The sequence below is a fragment of the Carassius gibelio genome, chromosome B17 (genome assembly GCF_023724105.1).
Source record: "Carassius gibelio isolate Cgi1373 ecotype wild population from Czech Republic chromosome B17, carGib1.2-hapl.c, whole genome shotgun sequence".
In the NCBI taxonomy this organism is placed as follows: Eukaryota; Metazoa; Chordata; class Actinopteri; order Cypriniformes; family Cyprinidae; genus Carassius; species Carassius gibelio.
In genome coordinates this window covers 20,236,192-20,257,032 of record NC_068412.1, presented here as the reverse complement: position 1 = coordinate 20,257,032, position 20,841 = coordinate 20,236,192, and the positions used below count along the sequence as shown (strand labels likewise).

Below are 20,841 nucleotides of genomic sequence, written 5' to 3'. Positions count from 1 at the left end.
TCACTCTATCATTAACCAGTTCATTCAATACTGATTTGTACAGAAATTATTAAATTTTATTCAGTAAATCAGTCAACTGATTCTTCCAAAAGGATTTGTAATAGCATTTCACAATGTTCCTGAATTTACTATACTTTTGATCAAATAAATGCAGCCTTGGTGAGCATAAGACACTTCTTTTAAAAACATAAAATATTACAGACTGCCAAATTTTGAATGGTAGTGAAAGTTAGTCAGTATTAACTTCCTGCCTTTAACAGACAGAGAGACAGAAAGATGTTTTTAAAGACTTCTTTCGTTTTTTTTGTTCTTCAGATACGGCTTCTATTACAGGAGGCTTCTTGCAGCCTCAGAAACAAAACGTTGTTGTTCTGCTGTGCTTTCTGAGATGATGCTATGAATGAAAAGATGTTTTTTTGTGAGTGTTTATATTTTTGACTCTGTCTGTATGTGTGTTTTCCATTTGGCAAGTGATGTTTAAATGGATGTCAAAAGAGAAAGCAGATGAAATGGTGCACTCTCACAGCGCATCATGAACGAGTAACACTAAGTGTGTGTACACATACACAAGTTTGTGTGGAAAAGTCAGCGGGGGATGGAGATTATCACTCTTTGAGAGTATACACAGAAGAAACAACCCTTCATTTTTCTTCACTATCATTATGTTATTAACAGCAGTCAGAGCTGCAGAGACACAAGACATACAGCTTCATGTTATGATAGAGATCAACAAGCCTGTGGTTTATAACACATTTAGGCTGTTCGGAAGGAAATACCAGCACACTGCTTACTGTGCAATTCATTATGCATACTATCTATCTAACTATCTGTCTGTCTGTCTGTCTGTCTGTACTCAGACACCCCTTGTTTGCTTCTTGTTTAATTTGCTTAATTAAGATGAGCTAATGTAACCATTCCTGAACATTTTGCCACTAAATTTAATTGTCGTAAATCAATTAAAGTTTTTTAAATGAAAGTTGACTTAATCAATTTGCATTGGGGCAACATGAATCATTTTTGTTGGCTGTAACCAGATTTATTAAAATTTAGATTCATAACAGCACAGACACTTCAGCATTTAATTTAAGCATTGCTTTTTCATCTAACATCATCCGTTCATGTAGTTTATTTCATTTAGTACTCTACAAAATTAAAATAAGGTTGTTGCATGTCAGAAAAAAAACTAAAAGAGAACTAATAATAGCCACTGTTTGATAAAAACCCAAGGTTATAAAAGTGTACATTACAGTATACTTTTTATTTTTTTTATTTGGTAATGTCATTTTATTTTTAATGTGGTGTTGGAATAGAGTAACTTCATCAGATGACTCTAGTCTGATTTACTGCTTGGTAGACATTAAATATAAATATTATAATTTGTTTAAATAAATATAAACAAATGATAGAAATAAAATAATATTTAAAACAAAAACTTTTCAAGTTATGAAACAAATCAAGTTCAAGTTTAGTGTATTTCTAGAGCACATTTAAAAACAACAGTTGACCAAAGTGCAGTACGTAAAGGGTCATAACAATAAGGTACTGTACATAGTATAGTACATTACTGATTAGAAAACAAAATGGGAAAGACAAAATGAAAAAACAGAGCTCTCAAACTGAATTAAATGCCAATGAATAAAAATGTGTTTTAAGGCTGGTTTTAAAAGAGGACACAGCTGGGGCCATCCTCACAGACAATGGTAATGAATTCTGGAGTTTTGGGGCAGCTACTGCAAAAGCACGATCTCCCCTGTGTTTCAGTCTTACTCTAGGGACTGCCAGCAACATAAGGTCAGGAGACCTCAGAGACCTGGATGGAATGTGCAGTTGTATAAGATCAGAAAGGTAGGTTGGGGCTAGGCCATTTAAGGATTTATAAGCAAGCACTAAAACCTAAAATCAATTCTAAAATGGACCGGAAGTCAATGGAGGGAAGCCAATATGGGGGGAAAATGCTCCCTTTTACGCATTAGAGTTAAAAGTCAAGCTGCAGCATTCTGCACTAACTGCAATCATGAGAGGGGGCCTGGTTGAGACCAACATAGAGGGCATTACAATAGACTAAAGAAGATTAAACAAAAATATGCATAACCCTTTCAAAATCATTAAATGGCAAAAAAAAAGTCTTAAGACAATTAAAAATTAAAAGCTTGACTTTACTACAGAGTTTATCTCTTTGTAAAGTTTAAAATCCATATCCATTATTACACCCAGGTTTTTAACAGTGGATTTAACTTGTGAAAGCAAAGGATCCAGCTCAATGTTAGAGACCCTGTTAGTTCAATATATTTTTTCTTAATTAGGGCCATTTAAGCTTTAATGAGGAAATCAAACAGAAGTCGTAAAGAACTGACATGTGACCATTTCAATGGCAGATAAATTTGTGTGTCATCTGTATAACAATGAAACAATATGTTATACTGTATGTCCTGAGAATGGACCCTAATGGGAGCATATACAGAAAAAAAATGGCTTTGGACCAAGGATAGAGCCTTGAGGGACTCCAAATGGAAGGGGTGCTAATGAGGAAACAAAATCGTCAAGGCATCCAGAAAAAGGCCCGTCTGTTTGGGTCCTCTTTTGGAAGGCCAAACAAAGTAGTTTCGCTTTCACACCAAACACACAGGGCTCTGTTTTTGGCTTAGGATGCATCATTTTAAAAGGTGCAACAATATCCAAAGCACAAATCATTTTGATCATTCTTATATTTAATAATAATTTAGTATGTTAATATAACTTTTGTATTTAATGTATCCATCCATCCATCTATACTAAAACAAAAATACAGTTTTTACTTGTTTAATTTGCTTTATTTAACATAAGCTAATGTGCCACAATTCTTGAACATTTTGTCACAAAATGCATTTTGTGTAATGCTTTATAAAGTAATTTAATGTGAAATAATTCATTTTATTTTTATTATGGTGTTTAAGTTGAGTGTCTTCATTGGTTGAATCTCTCTCTCTCTCTCTCTCTCCATCAGGGCTTCAGGGACATGGGGACATCCAGCAGTATTATAGGAGCATGATTCCCTTTGGTTTCATTGAAACTAAGATGTATGTGTGTGCGTGTGTAAGCCCAGTTTTATCCATTACAGAACTCATCGCAGTGGAGGGCAAAGGTTCCTCCTGCAGAGAGAGGCTGTAACCTGTTAAAAGCAGAGAGAGAGACAAGAGATGGGAGCTGGTGGAAGGAGCTCTGTTTGTAATGAGCTTGGCGTGTGTCCAGTCTCAGAGCTGTAAGCTTAAAACTCTCCGTCAGGTTGAGTGAGGTTTCCAGGTGTGTGTGTCCATGTGTGTGCTTAAGGTCCAGGGGTCTGATCTCATCTTTGAATTACAGAAACGCTTTCTCCCTCCATTCTATCCAACCTTCTCACGGTTCTCCCCGCTCTTTACTTTCTTTTTCCAAAGACAATTACTTTGTCCTGTCAGAGCAGGCTCTCGTATTTCTGCCCTTTCTTAAACTGTGTATTTCACCTACTTGCTTGTCTGTCCATCTGTCCGTCCTGACTGCTCCCCGCCAGATCGCTCACTGTGCGTAATTGTTTCTTGCCTTCTTGTTTTTCCTTCTTGGGTGTCTGTGTTTATGCCCATGTCTGTCCTGTCATCTCTCAGTCAAGCCCATTCTCATTTCCTCCACCACTGAAATCACTGAGCCGCAAACAAGCCGATCTTAACAAGAAAATCTAAATTCACACCCGCCCTCCTTGTCTTATGAGAGAGGAGAGAGAGAAAGAGAGTGCAGAAATAAAGAAACAGAAAAAGATGACAAAAAGGTTTTATGTCATGTAAAATTAGAGATTTATCCCATATTAAAAGAGTTTGCAGGAATTTCCCATCATGCCTTTACTCGGATCAGACCTGTCTGTTCTGTAAACTCAGTTAGAGTGGGCTTTGGGATAAAATAACTGACAGAGATAATCTTACACACACACATTAGTGCAGAGACACGCGCATTCTTTCCAACAGCCTTGACAACTTGAATTTTTTTAAATATTATTTTGTTGTACGTGTTGACTCATGTACAAATCTGACATTTATTTTTCCTAATGGAACATTTCTGTGCTCTGTATTTTCAGATAAGCTGTATATGTGTGTGTACAAGTGTGTGTGTGAACTCAACACTTAAAGCCTTTAAAGTTGCGTTGCTTTATATCGACCCAAATTTCCTGCCAGTTTTTGACGATGCCTTGAAGTGTAAATAAAAGACTGATGTCCTAATGCATAAATGCACCAGTAAAATTTCTGTTTTATGGACAAAATGTAAAGGAAGCACAGTCGCTCAGTGTCCGCGGCTATGAAAACCTGTATTTTATGAGCCAACCTTGGCTGTACGGAGAAGAAGGTTAGTGTTTGTGATTGATTATAGTTTATCTCGTATCTTTCTGACAGCTCTCTCTCTTAGTCTTTCTGTCTTTTGTACTTATGGTTCTTTTACCTTGAAACTTTAATGACAGGGTAAAAAAAAAGACTTAGAGGTAAAATGCCAACATTTCATACACCACGACATCAAACGTGCTCTTCAGGAGGAATCCCTAAAGGGTACTTCACCTGCCAGAAACAGTTCAAGCTCTGACACCACACCACTGAAAATCACTCGCGCACATAAACGAGACATGACATTCTGAGTTGCCTAAACTAATTTGGAGGGATTAAAGCATTGAACATATGCTAATAAGAGAACACACACATAGTACTGCAGTAAAGGGGTCACTGAATCAGAAATCACATTTCTTATTGTATTTTCAGTGCAATATTTTTATGTAAGACATGAAAAACATCATATTAAGTACCCTTTATTTTTTATAGCAATTTATACAATAAAAAGGTTGTTTGTTTCACAGCAGTATCTTATTTAAACAGGATAGTAAGAGATTTTTTTTTAACAAAAATTACCATACTAATTAACATATTTGAATGGTTTCTGAATGATCATGTTACACTGATGACTGAAAATTAATTTTAAAATATATTTAAACAAAAAACATTACTGTTTAGACTGAATTCATGATCAAATAAATACAGCCTTAGTGAACATAAGAGACTTCTTACAATCTTACTGAGCCCAGATTTTTGAACAGTGGTGTATATATGATCAATCTGTTGTTTAGTCAATGAACCAGTTGTTTGAAGGATTTGAATTGTGTTAGTTAACATACATACAGTTTTGTCATAAATAAGTCATGTTATCCCTGCAAATTACAGCTATAAAATCTCTGATGCATTTTCTTTGATGCTGAGACACAGATGCCCTTTACCTGCTGTCATTCATTTGATCAGTATTGTACTGCTGCAGCCTGTCTGGGTGATGAGTGTGACTTTATATGTTTTTTTTTTTAATTATTTTTGATCCATATAAAACAGTTCTGTCTCATTAGCACATGGAGAAAATAATATTTAACCCAAAACATAAAACTAAATGTCAGTCATGCACTCTGCAATTTTTTTTTTATTTGTATTAACCCTGCATGTCTGCTTGCTGCCATTGTGTATGCCTTTGGAGTGTGCATAAAATATGTCTATAAAGTATAAATATCCAGACATGGTAATCTCTTCTGGGGTATTTAATTGGATATTTAGCACTCAGTGGCTATAAACACTGTAAATTATATATTAAACAACTTGCATTATGCATTGATGTTACACAGAGTACATTTCAAACAGCAGTACGCTAGTATGCTGTATGACCTCATTACATACATGTTAAATTCAAAAGGTGGCATCCAGAAAAAAATTAATGATGAATGTTTGATTATGTGCTCTGGTTCTATTCTGCACATTTTGACAAATGTCATTCTGAGCATGTATTTGCATACTGAAAAAAAGTGTGTACACTAGAGAAAAATGGGGGGGGGGGACTGGGATGGCACCGTTTCAAAAGTTTCTAATATTTGCACTTTAGAAACTAATTTGTAGTTCTAAAGTACTATTATGTAAGTTTAATGTTCTATTTAGGTGTAAATAAGGTACAAAATGTACCCTTTAGGTTTTGGACCATCCCAGTGACAGCTTTGTACTCAGTATAGCAGTGGGCTATTCAGAACCATTTGTTGCATTTTTATTTTTTATTTTTACTGCTCTCTATCCCGCTAGATAGAAAGCTGGGAGTGTGTCCAATTGGCAGTGAAAGAACTGATAACTCTCTAATTGGCCTGGCCACACTCTGCCACCTCCACCAATGAGAGAGCTTCTGTCTTTACCGCTGCCAATTATTGACAGCTGTTTTGGTGCGAAAGCAAGGTTTTAAAACACCAGGTTGCCAGCCAGTTTGGGCGGAGAGGGAATATGCGTTTTCATAGTAATTTTTCTCAAGATGTCTGTTTGTGTTTAGTCTTCCACTCCCATGGCACGCTATGTTTGTTCATGCATGTGTGCTTGTGTCTTTTTGCCATTGCACAATTTTAAAACATGAAATAAAGGTCATTTATTTACTCAGGTAATTTTTATAGAGTTTTTTTTCTTTGTTTATTGAATGATCGTGATTATTCTGTAGAACACTGTTAGTTCATTATTAGTAGAAGAAATTTCCATCGCATGTCAGTATAAATGATTATTTTTCATGTAGCTCAATTGGAGCGCATGGCTTTAGCAACGGCAAGGTCATGTGATTGATTCCCACAGAACAGGCATATTGATCAAATGAACCTTGAATACAACATGAACCTTGATTGAAAGTTTCTTTGCATAAAAGCTTCTGGAAAAAAAGTGAACGAATAATTCGAAAATGAAACTTTGCATCAATAACACATGCAAAAGATGAACACAGACAGACTCCTCCAAAAATGTCTTTATGAGACATGTCTTTAATTTTTGAAAATGTTTTTATGGTTCTAGTTTTACTTAACTTTAATATGCAGGCTTGCTTGAAATAACATTGTGTGAAACAAACTACATTTTCCATCATTCCCTGTGGCAGATGATAAAATACACTCAACTGCATATCTGGATTCTTAGTTCTTTCTTTGTTTTGTTACCCTTTATTCCGAACCATATTACACATATGTTGTAACTGTGATTTCCAGACTCTGAACTTCTTCAGAAAGACTTGAACATAACATTTCACACAGCCTGTTTGTTGTAAGATTTTATATCACTTTTAAAACCTTTCATATTATACCTCCATCAATGTCACTGATGTAAGAAGCCGAGCATGTACTTCAGGCCCTGAGAGTGCAAGACCTTCCCCTGGGAGTAAATACTTTCACCCATGAGAGGCACTTAACGTTAAAAAATGCATCGCGACATAATGAAACCAGACAATGTGACACTGTTCCTAGTGTGCATTTGGAAGCATCACTTCTCTGATGTTAAGAAATTCATCCAGCCCAAGAACACAACAAAAATGTGCCTTGTGGTCCATCACAAGTCATGACTGATGTTGTTTATGTATGAGGTTTATGAGCAGATTGTGCTCTGGAGCAGAAGGATGTGGCTCAGGCAACACAGTAACAGTGCTGATGTGACCCCAGAGGGGCATTTAGTGAATATGGTGGTGAGAAAGGGAGAGGGGGAGAGAAGAGATGGGTGCTTTTGTGGTTCAGGTTCATGGGACTTAGTCTGGTTTAGAAACTACTTGTAACACAAATGGTCAGCTGAAGGATTTCTTGTATAAGGTGACATTCTTGTGTGTTTGAAAGTATATTTGAATTGGATACCCACATTTCATAAAATAATATGTTTCCTCAAAATACACACAAATCTTATAAAACACTGTAAAAGAACTTCAGTATTTGTTGCTCTGCTTAGGATGTTATAAATAAATAAAACTATTTTTATTTCATCGTATTCTGTGTGTGACATAAGATTTTGAGTCTTTACACACAGCAGTCAGAACCAAGAGATCCAGTAAGAATCACACAAAAAGAGACAATTAGCAACAAACTGGAAAAAAAAGGATTTTATTTATAGCGAAAACAGACAAAGAGCAATAGAACTTAGCCCGGGTACTGTCATATTTAATTTTTGATAGGAATGAAAATGAGGCTATGATGAATATTGTACAATATGGATTGTGCTGTTGTTTAAAAACATACTCAGCTGATAAAAAAAATGAAAAGTTTTTTAAAGTTGTGGAAATTCTGTGATCTGGAACTTTTTTGTTGTGTCACATTGTAAAAACTGTCTATTCCTCACAGCCTTCTTTCCATCTGTGTTAAATTGGAGTCTAACCTATTCATTAAGGTCTTTATCAAATTAAAGCATTACTGTTATAATATTTTAAAAGAAAAAGGAACAATATTGTTATCTGTTAAGACAGTTTAGTGCTATGAAGTTTTACTTTTTAATACAGTCATGCAGGGGCCAATAGAGGGAAAAGTTGATTGATTTATTAAGGTCATTATTTATATGTTTGTTCATTTTACATTTTATTTTTAAGACACTAAAAAAGGTTATTTTTTGCATTAAAGTAAAAAAAAAAGTCTGCATGGTGTAACTTGAAAAAGAAACATTGTTTAGCATATTATAATTATTATTTTAAAATGAGCAGTGAAGAATATGTATTAAAAACTTAATTTAATGTCACATAGATATTTAAGACACTGGATACAAGTATCATTTTGGTTGTGTTTGTATAAGTGAGATGCCTTAATCTGTATTATCTCATTGTCTTTTAAGGACTTTCAAAGAGAAATGAACACAAAGTTGTGCATGGAATTTGAACAGTGCACCAGAATTCACTGCAAACTGTGTGAAGGCAATAAGAACGTGTCAACAGTTTTGCAGAAATGATATTTGTTTCCAGCACATTAGCATGAGCAATGATGCCTTGGTGTATGGCTGCAGTAGTGTGTATCCAATTGAAAAATACTGTAAGCACACAGATATTTTCCAGTCACTTTGCATTTATATCAAAGATTAGGGGAGTGTTTTTTCTACTGGTGTTGCTTCAACCTGCTGTTTGTGAACCATTGGCTTAAAAAATGTCAATTATAGTTTATTAAAGATAGGAGAAATCTATTTAAATGCCTTGATGTGTGCATTGGAAGGGCATGGCCTTACTCTCCCTGTTAAAGTGGCAGTGTGGGTGCATGCATGCGATGCTGTCATACCCAGTTGAGACTGACAGCTTTGATATTTATGACGTAGGCTGATGAAAGGGAGCAATCGGCACTCTGCATGAGTGCTGTGTGTGTGTGTGTGTCTATATTGATTGCTGGGCTCTGATGGGTTCACTGTTGGTGGTCTTCTAAGACTTAGTTCACACATCTCTCTAAACTACTAATAAGGTCATATTGGCCACACAAGCATGTATACACACACACACACACACACACAGTCCTCTCAAATCCACAGCCTCACACAATAACACAAATTATATATAATTTAGTTATTTCTAAACGAAACAAGATAATTTGCATTTGCCTGCTTAACAGCACATAATGCTCTATTCAGTATTCAAATAGATGTTGTCCTCTCCATCTGGACAATGTTCTATAGGATTCAGGGAGTCTGTATTGTGGTATATTTATAATAAACACAGTGCAACAGACTATATATTCTTGAAACATTTTTACATTATGAATATATCCTGGAGTTCGGCTCAGTCACGTTACAGCAAGAGTCTCGTGGAGCTTGTTGCTGGTGACATTTAGACTTGTAAAAATCAAACTCTGGCTTTTTAGCATGAGTTTTTGACCCATGCTCTTTTCACTTTGCTTGCTGTCAGACAGTTAAACAGTTATTTGCTGAGAGTGAGACAGAGGGAGAGATGTTCCTAAATTGCCTGAAAAAGATTGCATGCAAGTACCACTGGGGGAGAACAGTTATTCATCTGCAAAATATATACTTTATATTATGTCATATATATACATATAAATGTATTATATTATATACTTCAGTTGTATTCATGAGTTGTCTCTATACATTTATACAACAGAGTTTTCTTAAAAACGACATTAATAAAAATAATTTATTATTAGTATTATTATTATTATTATTATTATTATTAAATAAACATTTTAGTAATTTAACATTAATTTATATATATATATATATATATATATATATATATATACTCTTATATATATCACTATATATATATATATATATATATATATATATATATATATATATATATAAGAGTGATATATATAATATATAGATATATATATATTATCATGCAATTCCTTCATTCAGAGTTTACACATAAAGCAATTAATAGTACTTTATTATTAATAATGCTATTTCTATAATATAATTTTCTTAAAATGCTATAATCATACTTATTTAAATCAAATCAAATAAGCATTTAAAAAAATAATAACATATTTTTTGTCATTTGTCCTTCATTTAAAAAGTTTAAACAAAGAAATTAATAGTACTTTAAATTATGTATTGTTGTTATTATTTTTATTATTATTATTATTATTAATGCAGTTTTAGGAAAATTCTATAATCGTCCTGCAGTGTCTATGGATAAATGCTAGAAGAACTTCTACATCATTACACAAACTTTATATTCCAAACAAAAGTAGGTTCATTCCACATTCATCAGGTCAACCATGAGACTCGGTGTCTGGACTGTAGTCTACAATAACATCTCCTACTACTGCAACTTTTCACTGCTGTCTTTCTCTCTGTCTCCCTCTCTTTCTCCCTGTCTGACTTTCATTCCTTTTACTTTCCTCTTCCTCTAGCCCTTCTCACTCTTAAGCTTCTGAATCTGTCAAGGCCTCCAGAGGCTTAATCAGTGTCAGAACGGCCTTCACTAGAGCCTCCATCTGTGGACATATTAGTTTACACACACACAAGCACAAACACACACACATACACACATCTTTTGTTTCCCTGCAGAGGAAATTGTTCAAACTACTGGACACAGAATTAGACTGTCTAAGAGGGTGCTGAGGGGAAGCACAGGGGCAGAGCATCACCTGAGGAGGACCAGCGCACCAACACACACCATATGCACACATATAATGCAACTCAGCTGCATGAATAAAATTCTGATCCTTTGCCAGAGTTTGTCCTTCTACCAGCGTTGTTGAAAATTATGCATAAAATGCACAGAATGTTCATGCATGATCTAAACGTGAGGACTGCTGAGATTGAAATGTGAACGGCTATATGCAATGTTTAGTGAGCGCAGGGCACCCTTCAGTGGACGACAGAGAAACTACACTCCCTTGTCGGATAAAAAAATGATTCCTGTGTTTCTTTGTAGCTTCATATAAAAGTTTTTTCCACCACCGCGGGAATCTACAGCGCCGCATAAATCTACAACGCCTACAACGACTCTTGTTTTACTGAATCAACCACAGTAAAACGATTCTGGAACTCATGACTCTTACGAGCCAGTTCTTTTTACTGAATCAAAAATCATGAATCTGAGTCACAAATAAATGACTCATGGTTATTTTAAGAGAATAAAACATGATGAGTATGAGTTGTTCATATAAAGACGAGTTACTGGTTTGAAGATGTCTGATGAATCCTTCACTGAGTGATTTAGACATTTTTTTTGTTGTTGATAACTTTATAGGCCTGCAGTCAATAAAAGGGGTCCTCCGCTGCTAAAACAGAATTCAGTAGGTTTATGTAGACATTGTTCGTTCAGTCATGATTAGCTTAGGAAAGCTGATGATTAATGTCTTCTGTTCATTTTAACCTTTCATATGTAAACACAAAGTGTCTGCAGGTATTTTGTGTAGCCCTAAGTTATATATACACAAACACCCACTGAGTAAGTGTTTACTGAATTCAGTGATAATCAATAATATAATCATTTGAAGTGAAGCTGATTTGATCAAGACACAGTATGTCAGCTTGACCACACCATGATTAGCTAGCTACTATTTAACGCAATAGGATAGGCTACTGTTATTTTAAAAAGTTGTGCTTTATTTTGTGATGCTGGAAATTTGTGGTCTAGCATGATATAGGTTAGCAAAAAACATTTTACGATATGAAAATATATGTCAAAGGGGTCGTCTGTTTCCATTTACCTCGTATTTCCAATCTACTAAAACAACGGGATAATTAAGGATCCGTTAAGTGCGAGTAATTTTAATGTCATTTTGGCAGCGCATATTAATGTATAGATTCCTCTGAATTGCGAAATTGAATATTACTGTCTCTGCTATGTGACCCTAGACCACAAAACTCGTCTTTATTCGCTGGGGTATATTTGTATCAATAGCCTAAAATACACTGTATGGGTCAAAACTATTAATTTTTCTTTCATGCCAAAAATCATTAGGATATGAAGTAAAGATCATGTTCCATGAAGATATTTTGTAAATTTCCTACCGTAAATATATAAAAACTTTATTTTTGATTAGTAATATTATTTATTCAGCTTTCAGATTAATAAATATCAATTTCGAAAAATTGACACTTAAGACTAGTTTTGTGCTCCAGGCAGGGTCACATATATTAATCAGGTCATTCAGAAGATGCTTAGTGCCTTTCCTAAAGTGTCCAGTCGCGTAAGCTAATTCCAATCAAGAGCCAATCCGTGAACAGTAGACCTCCCAAGCCCCGCCTCCTATGCTAATGTGAATCCTCTCTGAATGGGAGCGACTTTGCGTGTGTGCTGTAACGTTACAGTAGACACACACCAGAGGAGTATCAGCCACATACTGAGAGTTACTTTATTTGGAATGCAAAGCTGCTGAAGACCAGAATCAAGAGCTTTTTGCAGGATTTTTATTGTGTGAACATCACTGTGCTGAAATGGGTAGCCAGGTAACCCGCACCTCTTTAGGTGAGTCACAGTAAAATTGCGTCTTTTCGTAATAATTTTGCAGACCTAATATATTAATATAATTTATCTGAATTATTCTAATGATTATTTTATCAGCATTTACTTAAATTATCTTAAATAAATGTGTTTTCTCATTCTTGTAAAGACGTTGTAACTACTTGTTGCTCAGAGTCCTATCATAAAAAAGAGAAAGAAAAAAAGATTTTCTCTTCTGTTTCTCTAACACAATTGCATTTCAGATAGCTTTCTTTGTCTGTGACAAATGTTTGTACTGTTGATCAACACTGATCAACAGTTTGTCTTTCAGAGATCCTTTGTTTTTATGTAAAGTTAATTAAATGATAATTAATACAGAATGGCTAATCCTAACAAAATAGATCATGTTTAAATGTTTTATAATTATTAAATTAATAACAATTTTAAAAACATTTTTTTCTTTATTTAGCATTAGCCTACTTAGCATTAATTATTTAGCATTTTTTTGTGATTTTTGAGTGTGTCCCTGTAATAGTAAATCCCCACATGAATATGAACATAGCTTTAGATATGCCAGTTATATAGGTTTTGCTCTTTCTTGCTGTGAACAAGGAAAGTAGGCATAATAGAGCATTTCAGGTTTATACCCACTCAGTAAACGAAGCTGACACTGAGTCAACCTGACACTTAGGCCTGCTATTGCCTACAGCACTGAGAGAGAGAGTCTACACATTTAATGGAACATGACATTAGTATCAAGAGAATATATCTAACATCTCTTTAAATAAAAAGGAAAAACAAGATATTTTGAAATATGTGATTCGTGATTAGACCTTTTGTTTTTGTCAAGACCAGCAACTGCCCCCACAAAATAATCTTTTAACAATACGATTTAATGCAAAAAGTTTTCTTTGAGGATTAGGTTTAGGGTTATAGGATTGAAAATATAATCGATCAGTCAAACAGAATGTAGTGAAAATCAACACTATGAAAACAAACACATTTATTGTTTTTCATGTGTTTGTTATGACATAGACATCAGGGGTTTGTGGCTGGAATATTATTGCTATTTTTGTCCCACTTGGCTGTATGAGTGTTTATACACAGTGTCTCATGATTCCCATATAAACACATACACAAATACACTCACACCTGCAACTGCATGTCCTCGTTTGCCCACACAGAGATTGTGCTGATAAAGTGGGTGAAGTATGCAGAATCAGTCCCTCGCTAAAGATGAACTAACGATGAACTAAAAGCTAAAGATTCAATTGTTGACTCACACCCAGTGAAATGTCAACAGTGGTTAATTAAAGAGAGAAATGTCTCTGAAATAAGACCGTGTCCTTGACTTAATGCTCCGGAGATGTTTGGGAAATATGAAAGGGAGTTGAGGAGCGAGTGTTTGATCATAAGCCAGTTTCGCCTGTGAGAATCAGTGCACATCAGATTTGCTACTCTTTAATAGTTAGTTATATTTTCAATCATTTATTGTATCATTCACTGTATCACAATTGTGTACTATATATACTAAATAATTCCAGAAATTGACCATATTGCAGGTTTATACAACAGTACACTATTTCAGTAGTTTAAAATAGTAATTTATTTGATCATGTCTTTTTTATTTGATTGCTTTTTTCTGTTTTTGTTCTGATCAGTCCAATAATTCAGGTTTATACCTAGCTCCACCACAAAAATAAATACTTTAGCAATGAGAAAAAAATATTTTAGCATATTTATTTATAATATACTTTTATTATATATAAAGGAAGTATGTTCTTATGTTTAATTAAATGTTTTTTTTTCCATTAAAATGTATCTTGAGCAATAATATATATATATATATATATATATATATATATATATATATATATATATATATATATATATATATATATATATATATGTATATATATAATTCTATTGCAAAGCATTCTCAAACAGTGACAAAAAATTGGTTAGCCAGCTAGATAACCCTGGTAAACTATGTAAATATAACAAGTGTTCAGTAAATCGAAGTTTGGCATAAAAACACACAATCAACGAATGAAGTAGTCTGATGTTGAGTAGAGATGTTGATTTTCCATTGTGTGAGTGTTTGGAGACATAACCTCATTTTTGGCAGCCTGAAAAGCAGAAACCTGCATTCTGTCTCTCTCTCTCTCTCTCTTTCTATCTGTATCCCTTTTGTTGTCTCTCTTTTCTTGATAAAGGTTTTCATTCAGAGATGGTAGCGGCTGTCCTCCCTCTGTTCCGTAAAAACAGCACAAAGCTCTTAGAGAGAATAACAGTGCTAGTCAGAATGTACACTGTTGTGAGTGCCTGTTGAATATATATAACTCCTTTTATTGTCCATCTCTCAGACGGAGGAACCCATCACTGCGACCCCTTAAAGGTGAACATGTGCCAACAGTTGCCAGCCCCATCGCCGCTCTGTTTCCATGCCAACACGAAAGGCTCTCAAATCGTGATGGACAAGACGCAGCGCAGCGTGCGCCGAATTGCTAGCTTCTGCAATGCCATCACCTTCACCAACCGGCCAGTCAGAATCCATGAACAGGTCCGGCTCAAGGTATGGTAACCCAACGCTTACCCATTTCCACATGCCACTTTGTGTGGTCCCAAAGTAGCCCTAACATATCCTTCTTTCATATCACTCCATCTCAAACTTTCCAGAGGAAGGGAAAAACAGAAAGAGAATGCTAGAAATGCTAACATGTGAGGTTGTGCTGTTATCTAGTTCTGGTGAATGAGGTTGTTTGGGAATGAAAAAACAAGAATCTTTGTCTGATAAATGCGTCTGCTGGTCTCAATTTATCATATCACACTTGTCACACAATAATTTTATCATTTATTCTACAAATATATGTAATTTTAGCTAACTCTCTCAGTTCTTCTCACTTTTGGTTGCTTCTTTTAGATCACTAAGAAACAGGGATGTTGGAGTGGCGCCCTCCGAGTGGGTTTCAGTTCAGTGGATCCTTCTGATTTAAGTTCAGCATGGCTGCCACGGTTCGCCTGCCCAGATTTAGTTAGCGAAAGGGGATTTTGGGCCCGAGCGCTCCCTGAGGAACAGTGTGAAGAAGGAACCATTCTGTCCTTCTGGTTGGATAACACAGGACGAGTGTTTTACCGGGTAAACAGCGGCCCTCCGATCTTCTTCTTCGGTGGTATACCACCCGGAGAGCCGGTTTGGGCGATCATTGACATTTATGGGCTGACACGTGGAGTACAGCTACTTGGTAAGTTCACATGAAATATCAGATTTTACAAATTTATGATGTCCCTTTACATTCTAAACCAAGCAGTCATCAAACTGCCTGAAGCTGGTTTTGCCGGACGTCTCTTGAAGTAACTCTCTACCCAGATCAGATGACATGCCATTCAGAGTTTGCTCCGAGTGGAATTGCTGAGCTCCGGTCGGCGTGTAATGTGGGCCAGTATCTGAGCTGCGCCTCACTGAGCACGTGCTGATCGCTTGATGACTTGTAAAGTTCACAGAGGCCAGTGTGTTTTTACTGTGTGCTGAGCACGTTTAAACAATTTAAATTCACAACATTTAAAAATAGAATTCTAGATGTATGCCCTCTTATCCTAATTACAAAAACTGCCCAATGGAAAAAGATGGGAGAGATTGGGAGCAGTTGCCTAGCAACACTTTCACTTTTAAACTGAAAAACATATGCTGGGGAATTCCAGAAAGCTGGCAAAGTGAGAAAACCCATTTGTGCTTAACAAAAATCAATAAACCCAGTTGAGTGGAAAATTATTATTCCATTCATAATTTAGTTGTAGTGATATTCTGTAGGATCAAGGCCAGGTGTAATTAAACCAGTTTAGCATGCCTTAACCATTGTTTATTTGTTTAGACATTGGTAAAGCATACAGATTAAGAATACAGTAGATCTGATATTATTTATAACTGACCCCACACTTATGAACAGTGTACACTAATAGTGTAGTAGCAGATGTATCAGTACTGAGATAAATCTGTGAATTGTTTTATTAAACCAGTGCATTTAAATTACTCAAACAGATTTACTGAGATGATTCAAACTTCCCAATACTGATGTTTAGACAAACATGTTTGTTTAGGACCTCAGTTGTCTCAGCTACTGTATACGCCTGTGTATGGACATTAAAGCATTTTATAACATTACACTGCTGTTTGTTGGAAAAAGTAGCTCGCTACTGAAGAAGCTACATTGTTTTGAATAGTCTTGAGCTACTGTCATACAAAAAATATATATATATATTTTAAACTATTTTAGCATTGCTACTTTTAATTAATTGCTCACTTACACTTACATAAAAACAAAGCTACAGTAATAGAAAAAATAATTTGTTTTCATGTTTTTTTTCTTCTAACAGTTTTAGTACATTTTAGTGAATGCATTACTATATTCTATTTTAAAAAGATCTTCTTTCTCGGTCTCTCTCTCTCTTACGTTTGAGTAAAAATAGTCAGTGTTTCCAGTGTCAGATAGCGGTATGTCTTAGGAGTGAGAGCGGGCTGTGTTCAAAGGCATAGACAGCATGTATGTGTATTGATATCAGGGGTCAGTGTTGGGGTAACATCAGTTAACCCTTAGGACATCTAAACTAATTTAACCTTCATTATATAACCTGATCTCAAACATACTATGCAAATACACATATACACACCCTGTCATGTTTTGCTTCTTTTCTAGCTAGCAACATCCACTATGTGTATTCAAGCCTATTTTCAGTTGCACTTTGCCATGTATAATTGCACGTGCATAGTTGGTTTATAGATGAACACTAATCATGTCGCCAGCAATCCGCACATGCTGTGCTCTCTCACATTACCTCTGCTTCCAAAATGTGTTTATAGTCGGATGGCCAGATGCCGTGACTAAAATCTCCTCCTGTTCTCACTAATGTAGATCACACCACATCTGGCATTTAATCATAGTGGTTCATTGCTGGATGGAAGGTCCCTTGTACTGTAGGTCATCACGTATTACCTACCCGCATTGCTTTTTATAAAAAATAAAGTTAATGCTTTGTTTGGATAAAGTATTTTTATACTTTAAAAATCAGTATGACACAGAAGTAACTTAAAATAATGGACCGATGCACGTGTTTCCTTCCTTCTGATCTTTTGTTTCATGTCCCAAGTTTCACCAAAGCTTCCATGTATCAAAAATTCCTGTTCAGACTAGTCAGCGTCAGCTAAAGGCAGTAGATGACAGTGACGTCAAGACCGAAAACTAAAAACGGCCGAGAGATGAACATCTACCGCGTCTGAGAATGTTTCTGCTGATGCGGCTGCAGTGAAAGTTATAGCAGACCAGTAATTTCCATCACTGAAGCTCTGGTGTTCTCATCAGCTTCTGTCCACTGTGGATGCCCAGTGGCAACGTTTTTACTGACTTATGTCAAAATGAATAACCACTCAGTACAATTATACTGATGCTGCTGATTGCAGGCTATATGAGCAATATAAGATGTTGCTATGCAGTTGCTAATTGTTTAATTTTTTTTTTTTTTTAGCATGGTCCATGGTTTAAAAGAACAGCATTTAATTGAAACATAAATTTTTATAACAATGTATGTCTTTAACTTTTGATTAATTTTATGTACTTACTGACACCAAACTTTTTTAACAGTAGTGTAAATGTAAAAATAAAATTAATAATAATGCTCAAATAATCTTGATGTGGTTGTTGGTGTTTTTTTGGTTGGTTGTTAGGCAGTTGTCTTCCCTTCTTAAATAATTACTACCTGCCCGGCAGAAAAATGTGAGTTCAATCACTGATTTTCAATGCAGGGCATATGTGTGTTTTCCAGACAGTAAGATGGTGCCAGCTGAATATCTCTGTCCTGCTGTGACTCATGAAGGCATGGATGAGTGGCATCTGTCAAGCAACTGCTCTGAGCTTGACCTCCAGGAAGATCTGTCATCCTTCTCAAGCTCTCCAAACGCCCTCAACTCAGTGCTGTCACATCAGCTCAGTGATGACTTGCATTTCCACTGTGTGCATGGCAACGGTCTGCGTCTGCTGACTGAACACATAGTGGTGCGTTATTTTAACAGACGTGAGGATTGTGCTCTGGCGTTCACACACCGCCCGCTGCGCTGTGGAGAGTGTGTGTTCCTGAAGGTCTCGTTGAGATCGTCTGCTCTGAATGGATTTTTGTCTTATGGATTCACTTCCTGTAACCCAGCCCATATTAACCCAAAGCACCTGCCGGTCAGTCCAGATGACCTGCTGGACCGCAAAGAATTCTGGGCTTTTAGCTGCCTGACTTCACTGCTTATAGGCAGGGATATCATCGGTTTCCGGATAACTGCAGAAGGGGAGGTGCTTGTGAGTCATAATGGAGGGAGAGCATGCAGAGAGATGTGTGTGGATAACTCCACTCCTCTGTGGATGATCTTCCATTTACAGCCACACATCAAGCAAATCAGCATACTGGGTAAAATATACAATTATACAAATTATTGCTCTGGCTTAAAGTGAAGATGTTTATGATTGTTCATCTAACTTTTCATAAGTGACTTTAATTAATTATTGATTATAATGCAATACTAATAATAAAAGGTATGTTTGACATACTTTAATTACTGAATAGTTTATGAAGAATTAATGCACTTTTAATTATTGCTCTGGAATAATGTGAAGGTGTTTAGACTTAATATTTTTCTATAGCCAATTTTACATAAGTAACGTTAATTGATTTTGATCATAATTGATTAATTTCTAATATGATATGATATAATAATGATTTGATACATTTTTTATTTAACAGTCATGTTTATTACATAATAAAGGTATGATTGCCATTTTTATTTAATATTAGTTGTGCAGAGTTAATGCATCTTTAATTATGTCTGGTATAATGTGAAGGTGTTTAGATTGTTTTATTTTTTCTTATATCCAATTTTACATACATAATGTGAAGATGTTTAGAACTGTTTTTTTTCCCCCGTATCACACTTTTTATTAGTGACTTGTAATAATGTTATATCATTTTAATTATTTTTTTATTTATTATTAGTTGTGTAGGGTTAACAGATTTTTAATTACATTTTTGTTTTGTTTTTTCAAGGCACTTCCTGTGGTTACTCTCCATCCTGTTCAGAAATACAGAGGTCCATCTTTAGTGATGCCAGTCACCTCTCAGCCAATCAGATTCACAGTACATCCATCAGGGGTTTTACAGACAGCTTTGAGTCCCGCCCACAGAGTCTGAGCAGTTCTGTAGGTGCGTTCCTGTCCTTTATTCTTTCATTTTCTATAACTTTGTTGATTCACCAAATTCCTCAGCCAAAAAATATATATCTCATTGCTGTTTTCTTTGTGATTGCTGTGGTCATCAGGGACAACATTCAGTTCACTGTCCTCGGAATCTCCCAGTACCCCATCATGCTCTGCGATTACTGGTGAGGAGTGTTTGATCTGCTGCGAGAGGCCAGTGGACTCAGTCCTGTACACATGCGGACACATGTGCCTGTGCTCTGTCTGTGGTGGGAAGCTAATGGAGATGTCAAACCCATCTTGCCCCATGTGTCGCAGCCCAATCAGAGACGTCATCAAAATATACCGCAGCATGTTAACTGGAAACCACCTCTCCAACAAATAGGATGTCAGTACTGAGTGATTCTGAAGAGGCTCCTTCACAGGTTATCATCCTGTTTGAAAAGGAATTCCTGCAAGTCTGTTTAAAAGGATGCTTGTTTGAGCACAGCAAGGAAGAGGAACTGACTGACTGCTTGATATACTAAATGTCTCACCAAAACAGCAGAGGAAACCCAGTCTCTATTGCCTATAAATCTCTATGGACAAATTTCTAGATGTGCATGATGGGAAATCAAGCTATTATGAGACTAAATCTGATTTTCGTTTGATAATATCCTACTAACTTCATACTGTTAAAAGACTGTTCACAAATAGTTATTTAACCTGTATATGTTAAATCAAACCAGAATAAGAATCTGAAAACTACATTGTGGATTTGATTTTTGGTAAATATATTTCTTGCAAAACCGTAAACTGAAAATCTACATACCAAAGTAGACATTCACAAAAATGTAAGTGCCAATAACTTTTATTTATGTTCATTGTGAAATAAAACTATAACTGTAATGCTATCCAACAGCCATTATTACTGCTAAGAAAAATGTAATTA

At 35.6% G+C, this 20,841-nt stretch overlaps 1 protein-coding gene across 2 annotated transcripts; it reads left to right on the top strand.

The window, feature by feature from the left end:
* The first annotated feature begins 12,402 nt into the window (after positions 1-12,402).
* Positions 12,403-20,798, top strand: neurl1ab (neuralized E3 ubiquitin protein ligase 1Ab). 2 transcript variants are annotated; one of them, XM_052580253.1, is made up of 6 exons: positions 12,403-12,705; positions 15,048-15,256; positions 15,605-15,926; positions 18,499-19,128; positions 19,762-19,913; positions 20,033-20,253. In XM_052580253.1, exons 1-6 carry the CDS (start codon positions 12,675-12,677, stop codon positions 20,108-20,110), a joined length of 1,422 nt encoding a protein of 473 aa, XP_052436213.1. In that variant the 5' UTR covers positions 12,403-12,674; the 3' UTR covers positions 20,111-20,253. The 2 variants fall into 2 exon arrangements, with proteins under 2 accessions (XP_052436213.1, XP_052436212.1); XM_052580252.1 differs by having other exon boundaries at positions 12,420-12,705; positions 19,762-19,917; positions 20,033-20,798.
* The last annotated feature ends 43 nt before the right edge of the window (positions 20,799-20,841 follow it).